General features: G+C 51.3%; 1 protein-coding gene across 5 annotated transcripts in view; it reads right to left on the bottom strand.

Moving 5' to 3' along the window:
- Positions 1-422: 422 nt before the first annotated feature.
- AP2B1 (adaptor related protein complex 2 subunit beta 1) overlaps positions 423-9,815 on the bottom strand; it is a 108,320-nt gene continuing 98,927 nt past the window's right edge. For all 5 annotated transcript variants that reach the window (XM_039507373.1, XM_039507375.1, XM_039507372.1 and 2 more), the window contains 2 exons: positions 5,044-5,198; positions 423-3,451 (listed from right to left, as the gene is read on the bottom strand). In XM_039507373.1, the coding sequence (XP_039363307.1) occupies positions 3,377-3,451; positions 5,044-5,198 (230 nt within the window). In that variant the 3' untranslated portion in view covers positions 423-3,376. The remainder of the gene's footprint in view (positions 3,452-5,043; positions 5,199-9,815) is intronic.

Genomic DNA, 9,815 nt, shown 5'->3' with positions numbered 1-9,815 from the left:
TTGGCATAAGGGGCTCCTGATGATGGCGGCAGCCTCTGAGTACTATTGTAATGCACACAATAAATAACGCCAAGCATAGAAGTGAAGGAGGAGGGAAATGTATGTTCGCTGGTACGGGTGTTACGGAACATTAGCAGCCAGGGAACAGAGCAGGGTTTTATTCTGGGCGATGGGGGAAATTATCACAAATAAATCTCTAGTCACATGGCACCGTCTCTGCTTTTGACCAGCTTGGGGCAGTCTGAGCACGTTTCTGGCCATCTCTGACCTTGAACGGGGGGTCTCTGGTCCATGGGTCACCTGGCAAGGATGCCAGTGCTTCTCAGGAGAGTTAGCAGCTGCTCCTGCTGCATCCTCCAGCCCCAAACCCGCTGCGCCCTGCCAGCCCCCCTTCCCAAACAGAGGCACACCACAGCTGGGCATTCGTGTAAATGACAAGTTTATTGACAAGGACAGAAGGTAAAGCTTTACCAAAAAGTGAACACATCAGAGTGGATATGCGATACAATGGAATGGCATCGACACTGAGCAATGCTCCTTGCCTGCCCTGTGGCTCCCCTTCCCACAGCCCACGCTTCACGGCATGCAGACACACACACAGCACAGGCCCAGAAGAGACGCACAGACACCGCGGGGGGAAGGAGTTCCGGGCAGGCGAGGGATTTGCTCAGGGTTTTGTTTAATGCTTTCCCGTGTTCAGGTTTTACAGAGGGTTTAACTGAGCAAGACTCGTGCCATTATTCCCAGGGATCCTCCACCGCTTCTCCCAGGTCGGTGACCTAATCCGGTGCAGGCTCACTGAGCAGCAATCTCCATTAGCCAGCACCACAGCCAGGGGAATACGAGGCGCTGTGCAGAATCTGCCGTCCCTTGGCAGAGAGAACAGGGATTTCCCCTGCTGCCCCCTCACACCTCGGCAGGACTCAGCCTGGCTCTGCCCACCCTCTCCCACGCACACAGCTGAACTCCATGGTGGAAACTTACGAGAGGCCGGGTGCTGCTTCCCAGCTTGGCTTCGAGGGGCGGCTCGAGAGAGGCACCCGCCTCCGTGCACCCGGCACTTTATCAATTACTGCTCGCAGCCCAGCTATCCTCAGGGCTTTGGACAACTAACCAAACAGCCAAGCTGGTGCATGCTCAAGTTCCCGGTTTCTATAACCCTGTCCCGCCTTCTGCCCAGCCAGGATTCATGCTGCCAAACGATCTCTGCACCGAGGACGCAGCCCAGCTCATACAGTGAAGGATGCAGTTGCTCCCAATCTTCACTTCCCTGGCTGAGAACTGGCTTCAAGCCGAGTCTCCCTGCCACGGAACCACATTTCATCCTGCCCGTGACCTGGCCTACCCTCGCTAGCCCCTTCCCTTCCCCCTTATTCTCCAGGTCCACTGTTACAGTCCTGTTCTCTATCTCCAGACTCACATGCATCACACAGGTGATCCCCACCCGGTCTTGGGTTCAAGAGCACAGGCTGAGGGTTGTATGTGGTCCCGTTAAGGGGGTCACTTCACTCCTGGGGGAAGTGCTGTGCCAAGCATCAGCTGAGAGCAGTGGGAACTACAGAAGCCGTTCTGGGGCTGGGTTGACACATCCAGCTATGTAGATGGACTGACGGATAGAGCCAAGCCAGCTGCTCTCCCTGCTTTTGTTTCACCGTTCATGGTGTCTGTTCCAGCACCTTGCCTGCGACAGGGAAACTCCCTGGCTGGCAGAAAGCCCAAACAGCTGCCCTCCACCCTGGGAGCCTGCTGCGTGAGCAGGAGCTGCAGCAGAGAGGAGTAAGGGAGCCTGTGTCCCCACGCCAGTGAGTTTCAGACACTAGGAACCCAAATGACCCTCAGTCTATTGCCTTTGGCACAGAAAGCCCAGCTCTGGTGACCGGGGATGGAGGGAACGAGCCTGTGAGATCACCTCACGTACAGCACCCACTGGCCCCTGCAGCAACAGGGTCGTCCGGAGCTGAGGGTTTACGGGGCAGGAGATTGCACTCAAGACTCTCCCCCATCACTAAATATTTTGGGTGTCACAAGTGAGGGGGGGAGGTGAGCTGCGACTCCCAATTAGCTTCTCGGCGACTCTCCTTTGCACCCCTGTATAATGGGCGCTTTCTCCTCAGCAACTTTTGATGGCAAGCTTTCCAGGACTCCGGACGAAAAGGCTTTCCAAAGCCAGGGGCAACTTGCCCGGCAGTGCCAGTGCCCGCAGGTGTAAGGGGGGGGCGAGGAGGGGCTTGGACTCCTCCAGCGAATTTAACCCAAAGTGCATAGCCAGATGCTGCAGTGTCCTCCAGCTTTTGCACTCACACCTCAGCAGGCAAGCGCTCGAGGATGCTCCCAGAGAACTGTAGGCAGATTCAGATTTACCGCATAGGCCCTTCAGCCTGGACAGCAGTCGGAGCCAGGCAGAACCCAACTCAGCTAGCTGAAGCTGACCCAGCGGGAGGATGGCAGACAGGCTGTCGCAGGAAGACACAGGGAATGAGTGGGGAAGGGGAAAAAAAGGCAATGCCTGCACCCCATGGTCTGCCAAGAGCCTTGCATTCCGGGAGTCAGACCTGCTGTTTCCTTCCTCGTTTTGCCATCTGCTGTCCCATTATCAAACCAGACCCTGCCAGCTCCTGCTTCCCCATGCAATGAAGACCCACTTCCAAACCCCAGGAGCGCAACCAGGCAAGACAGCTGGGGCACCGATTTTTGGGATGAGCATCCAGGCCCACAGCACAAGTACGACCCAAAGCCCCATCCAACCCAAGTAGATGCATCTTGGGTCCGAACTGGCTCTCTCCACACATCACTGGCTCCTCAAGGCTACGCTAGTCCTAGCTCACCTGCGTTCCCTTGGATGTTTTCACTACTCCAGATCTGTTTTTTTGTCCTTTTTTTCATCTGGTTACAATACAAAAAAAAACCAAAAACCCCAAACGTATAAAAAATATAAAATAATAAAGTGCAGTTTGTGTTTCTATGATGCCTTTGCCTTGTTTTAATGAACAAGAGACTTGTCTTTTTCGGGTTTTAAACGAGCCATATATTACAAAATATCAACTACGCCTAACGCGGTTTAGAAAACGCTAAACATTGGCACGAGCTGGAAAAGCCCACAAGAAAGAACGACAGAACAGTGGCGCTGGGGGGACACGGGAGTGGTTGAAGCAGTGGTTACAAAGTTTCCATGGACGCTAAAAATATCAAACGGTTGTTCCCTATATTATTATTAGCATGTGGATACTAATCGCTACCTTGGTTTCTCGGTGCATCTGTCTGAAATCCTACACATGAATACAGCTGCTTCCAGTTAGAGTTCTTTGCCTGCACCGATAACGGGAGGATCCGGAGTCTCCCTTCCTCCCGCTGCGGAGTGAGACATGGACCCATGCTGTTAGTTTTTCAAAATGCTGTCGTAGACCTGGTAGATGTACTGGGACACTTCAGGAGCCCGGCACTTCAGGGACAGCTAGGAGAGACGTGAAGCCGAGGTTAGGGTAAGAAGGCAGCAGAAAACACACAGCCCATCTCTACTAGCTCATTTGTTAATCCCTCAGGATCCATTTCACTGCACTGGATCCAGACTCCACCCAGTCTAATACACAGTGAGGCTGCCATGATGCATCACCCACTCCGCAAGGTGCCACGCGCGCCAGTGGTGCTGCACACAGATGTCTAATAGAGAGTCAGTCTGGCCTAACATAGGTAGGAAAGGACAGGTAACACTTTTCCATCCCCACCGTTCAAGTTCTTCTGCCCTAACGATTGTGCGCCTTGAGCTGGGTTGACTGAAGACCGAACCCAGGACCTTGTGGATCTCAAAGCTTGAGCCTCTATTTAATTAAAGCTAAAAGACCATGTGCCTTAACTCTGCTGCAGCAGCCGACTCAAACCTCAAGGGGGTGACAAAGAGCCATACCGTGTTAGCACAGGTTACCATTGTGTTTTCCAGGATACCAGGTTTTTTTTTTTTTTAAATTTACAGACAACTTCAAATATTTAGTCCCGCTTGCTGTCCCCCAAAGCTATTTACCACCAAGGTGCTGAGTTCTGCGAAAGCGCACTCCCACTCACGTAGGAAAAGCTAGCCAGTTTTGTGACAGAATTGTGGAAATGAGCAACAGAAGATAAATGGGACCCCACCCTTACGAATGCTTACTCCTTCACAGTCTGATTAATAGACTTGCACCAATGTTCAATGCGGGACCTGTACACTCCTGAAAGTCCTATCCCGCAGGATCGGAATTCATACCACACTAAACCAAGATAATGCCAGTGGTATTCGGCGGGCGTAGGTCAATAACCTTGAGAGGTGCTTTCCCTTAAGGGCAATGCTAACCATCAAGCTGCCAGTTCCCAACAGCAGACCAGCTCGCAAATCAGAGCCCTGCTCGCACTCCTGTAGAACGAGGGAGCTTAACGCAAAGCCAAGCTCCCTTTTCGGTAGTATATTTTCAAAGATTTTAATTTTCTTTCCACACGAAGGGCCCCCCGGGGTGTGACTCGAGATTCTCAAACCAGGAGAGAGACTCCATCAGCAGCGAGGAGAATCTAAAACAATAAGCAGTAGGGAGGCAGGACAGTTAAAGGAAGTAGCTACATGTGGCGTGTGGGACAAGCAGCGTTCTTGCCTTTGAGTGGCTGCCACAGAGGCCAGGCCAAGGAAATCTCCGAAATCTGGACAGCTGGTCTCTGCTTCAACAGCTCAGCATGGCATAAATCTAGTTTGTTTACTAGAGGGGGAGGCGGAAAGGCGGGGGTTGGGGAGAATTCTGGCAATGCTTTTGTGTTGATTTCTCTTGGCTAATTCGAGTGGTAACGATCTCGGCCAATAAATGCCTGCTGCTGAGTCAGCATTAAGCTAGCTCAGCGGGTCACTAACATAGCTGTGTCAGTGGTTTCCCAACTCCCCGCAGCTCAGCAGGGATTTCCTTTGGCGTTGAAATTAACAGGCCCTGCCCCAAATGAGCATGCTGGGAAGAAGCAGGCTCAGATTTGAGATAGCTTAGGAAAGGATGTGTGGCCTCTCCTCTCCCGCCCCAGCCCCGCCGAGAGTCTTACTGTGTAATTCGGGTTCCCAGGCTGGATACGTAGCTCAGCCAAGATCCAGATGCCGTTGGTGAGCTTCAGAGACTGGTAGAGCATGTCCTGGCCTTCCACATTCCTCTTGGCAATGGTGTAAACATTGTTGTTCTGCAGCTTACTGGAAACAGTGTCTTCAAATAGAAAATTATTTAAATAATTAAATCAATTAAATCAAGTGTGCACACCAGACACACAGAACTACACCCCCAAATGTCATCTGTGTTATCCTAGAACCTAGGAGCCCTAGTCACAGACCACGGGCCCATTGTGCTAAGCAGTGTACAAAGAGCATGAGTGCACAGACGAAGAACTGGCAGCTGCACGAGACAGTGAGTCTACGGGGGAAGGCGCACACTGGAGAATGAGGCAAGAGCAGATTTGGTCATAAGTGCTCCATCTCCCTGGAGACCTCCCTGTGGATTTGGGTCACACTCCCACCTCCACGATCACACTACTCTAGGCAAGGCAAGAGTACGGCAAGGCCCGGGTCCCTTCCGTGAGCTGCAGATTCCTAAAAAAAGGCCCAGAACTTGGACAGGCTGATTTTGGACATCGTGCTCTGCACTTCCGAGCCAGAGGATGCTGCTAGGTAAGAACAAATGAGATCACTGCCTAAATCTCAACTTCGGCTTCTCAGTCATTAACACAATTCTCTGCACCCTGAATTCAAACCCTTTTCAGTGCCTTAGCGGGTGAGAGAAAACGCCTTTCCCGTCTGCCTCCCGGCACTGTGGCCGGGATGAGGTTTTTATACAATTTGTGACTGTAGCACTCGGGAGAGACGTATGATTTTACCTGCACATAAATATATGGCTGTAACCATGACACTTATTTCTCAGGCACCTTACAGAGAAAGAGCAGCAGCAGCAGGGATCCAAAATACACAGCATCCAAATCAATGGCCCACACCTGTGGAAGCCCAAACCCAATTTAAGGGAGGGGCTGGCTGTGGTCTTTCCGAGGCCAGAAGGAAGAAACTCTGGGCCACAGAGGCCAAGATATGAGCAGTGCCCCTGTAAGTCTCATTCCTAAAGCCACACAACCTGCTGACCTAGGAAAGCAAGTTCAGTACACAAGAATGGAAGAATGGCCATACTGGGTCAAGACCATGCTCCGTTCCTGCCCAGCGTCCTCTCTCCAACAGCGGCCAGGACTGGAGCTTCGGGGGAAATGTCCAGAACAGGGTAATTTTGGAGTGATCCACCCCTCTCGTCCGCTCCCAGCTTTTGATACTCAGGGGATTCTTGAGATAACCACAAATGTCCCTTGAGGTCCCAGCCACTCCTGGCTGTGGGCTCCTGGGGTAATTTCCTGGCTTACGGCGGTAAGTTCAGCTGATGTTCTATCTACTAGTTCATCAGGTGGTTCTTGTTCCAGCCAACTCCAAGTTGGCCTGAAGATGTTGGCACAAAGTGGGACTGGAACTCAAGCTGCAACAGGCTGCCAGTCCTTTTGCTCCAATCATTAGACCACATGGTCCCCCTGCTGCATATTAGCTGAGGGCGCAATTATTCACAGGCTCAGGAAATTCAGGAAAGGGAGGAACAAGGATGTGGCCTGTGTTCCCAGAATCGCCTTCCTGAGCAAAAGGGAGATAGTCGCTCCTCAAGCAACACATGCTGGGGGAGCCTTTTGAAAACCCAGCTCCCTCCTTTGCTCCTAGACCGTTACAAGTGTTTACCGCACAGGTGAGCTGAAGGCACTCAGCTGATTAGAGCATGGCATTTTCAACTCGCTCACTAGAGAGAGCAGAAGGAAAATTCAATAGCGTCTATTTCCAACCTCACAAATTCAACAGCTCCCTTGTGCCAGTGCATCCTACAGGTGAGGATGAGTGCGTGTGTGGGAAACGAATGGGCTGGGCTGTGTCGAACCCTGGCCAGTAGCTTGTACTTCCACAGCAACCAGGAAGATAGAGAGGAAAATGCAAACTTGGCTGCAAGCAGCGGGGAAGACCCAGCGTGCCCTTTGGAACCAGTGGCAAATAAACCTGAAGGCAGGCAGGCAGGCAGAGGGCACTGGCCCAGAAAGCTCACTACATGACAAGGGATGGCGTGGGGGCAGGACAGTACACCATCCACGCAGGGAGTGTGTACCCGACCAGCCAGCGCCTTCCGTCGCCCACGTTCACGAACACTAAACTCCAGAGCGCCACACAAAGGTTTTGTTTAAAGAATGGAAGCGATTAAGTCAGCGCTGGAGCAGGGGGGTCAAAAAAGGAGCATCTGAGCCTCGATCCATACAGCAGAGAGCAGGGAAGGGGTCTGACTTCTCAGGCTGCGATCTCGCCCTGGAGCAGCTGCCTTTCTTCCTCCTCTTAGCCAGCAGGTGGGGGCCGCAGCTGAGTTGTGGCAGAATCGATGACCCCTGAAGAGCGGCGCAGCTCTCCCCACAGCATGGGAACGTTGAGTGCAGGCTTTACTCAGTGAAGACCAGCACCTGGACTAACCCCTGAAGGCTCTGGAACAGCGATTTGCAGAGGATGGGCCGGGTTCATGTGGCTAATGACCCAGACAGTCAGGTTTGGGTTTTCCTCTCTTCCTTGGTTACTATGGAAACTAGGAGAGGCAAGTAACTTCTCCTCCCCCCCTATACAAAGGGCCCCCAGGGTGAGGAAAAGATGCAGGGCAAAACAGTCTGCTCCTAAGCGCAAATGGAGCCAGAACAGGCACAGAGGGGCTCTGTTACAAGCCATATCAGCTGACAATTGTGTTGGGCACAGACAGGCCCCTGCCAGGGATCAGGATTCGACCAACACGCTTGTTTCTTGTGCAGCCTAAGCAGATTGCCACACAGAAAAACCTGCAGAGGACCCAAAAGGCAAAGATCTACTAACGGTGGGGATGCCACACTGGGCAGTTGGTCCTGTCTGAAAGGAACATCAACCACATATTAGTTGCAACTTAGGGGTAGATTCGCTTCCCATGTGGAATGGAATGGGTCCCGTTTAAACCCTTACATCTGGCAGCGTGCAGGTTCAAAGCGCACACAGCGGCAGAGTACCGGCGCTATAGCGTCCCATACCTTCGCTCCAGTGACATTAATGATGGTTGCTACCAATACATCACAGAGAGCGAGGTGCCTCCTTGCACGAGATTGGCACCCTGAGAGCCTGGATTCCGTCGGTGCAAACTAAAGGCTCTGACCCCCAGCAGGGGCACTGAATCTAATCGCAATTGGAGCCCTTGAGTCTAAAGTGTGGACCTGCTGAGAAGCATTTATTGGTCTCTTACTAGCAGCAAGCCTTGAAGATGCGAGAGAATTGCTAATTTGGCCAAGCGTGTTGTTTCCAGACGGGGAAACTGGAGCTGAGCGGTCCAAGGTGATGCCTGTCCAAGATCACACAGGAAGACAGAGCTGGGGTTAGAACTCCCAGTCTCCTGCTTTTGCTGTCTTGGAAGCTCGGCATAAGATCACTGGACACAGAAGCCATCAGGTGACTCAACCACTTATAACAATCCAAAGCAGTGACAACACAAGCCAAGCGTGCTGGGGCTTGGATTGTCACTTGAATCTTTCTGCCCCTGTCTCTATTAACACAGACTTCAGAATACACACTGGAGAGCAAGTGTCATTTCCAATTCCCTCCCATCCCCAGGTAGCAGCTCCAGCCACTTCTCTGTGAGCAAGTCTAAACCAATGTCAGTTTCTCCAAGATCGGGCAGCGTCGCTAGGCAACAGTGCCAGGCAGTGCCTTGCTCAAGCAGGACAGTTAATGCCATGCGACAGCGCTGCCTTTATAAACAGACATTTGCTGGGAGCTGGGAGATCATCCTTGTGCTATGTGTTTATCAGCGAGAGGAACGGCAAAGCCTCGGTTAATTACCACACGGTACAAGCAGAAGCTTGTAAAAAGCCTATGCTGACTGCGGGCAGAGTCCCTTCTCTGCACCTACAGGACCCGATGACAGTGCAAACCAATCTGAAGAATTTATGGTTCCTTTAGCAGCGCAGGATAAGCTGCATCTGTTCTCAATATGCAACTTCAAATAGGATTTTGTGAGGAGTTGTTTTTTTTTTTAAAATATGTTTGCCTTCTATACGGACAGGGTTATTTTTAATTGAATTTTTAGATTAAAAAGATATGACAGAAGGAGTTTTCCTTCCGGGGGAACCTCTCAAATACATAACAGACACAGCCAGCCACCTTTCGCATGCCCTGCATACTTCTGCCCATACTTTTTAATGACAAATTACCGTTGTCGGATTTTTTTGGGGGGAGGGTAGGGGGGGAGGAAAGGATGAGATGCCAGTTGCTAATTAAGGCCTCCATCCTGCAAAGACTTGCTTTACATTGCAAGCAGTTGCAATGGCTTCTATGGACCACTTGCTTGTGTAAAGTTAAGCACATGCATAAGTCTTTGCAGAATCAGGGCCTAATTTTATAAAGGGAAAACAAGATTAATATACCATGCTCAAAAATATGTGAACTGTGCATTTTGTAACACAGGGAATTCACACACACTGAACCAGATTGCTAATCACATCTAACTAGGTCCTGGATACAGGATCACATATATGAAGCTTTGCCATCTACTTATTGAGATGGGCCTTTTTCTGAGTTCAGAGCCCTCGGTACCATTCAGCAGCGAACAGTGGAAATCAGCAAACAAAACCTAGTTATTTTGTCAGCAGTCGTGCGACCCTCAAATGCCTCCCTGTGCTTCTAGCGACATCTGACAGAGTCTGTGTAGCCAGTGAAGAGATGGGTTCAGGCAGAAGGTGCATCTGCAAACCTTGCCTGATCC

The sequence above is a fragment of the Mauremys reevesii genome, linkage group 20, assembly GCF_016161935.1.
Source record: "Mauremys reevesii isolate NIE-2019 linkage group 20, ASM1616193v1, whole genome shotgun sequence".
Taxonomy (NCBI): domain Eukaryota; kingdom Metazoa; phylum Chordata; order Testudines; family Geoemydidae; genus Mauremys; species Mauremys reevesii.
This window is presented reverse-complemented; position numbering and strand designations above follow the sequence as displayed.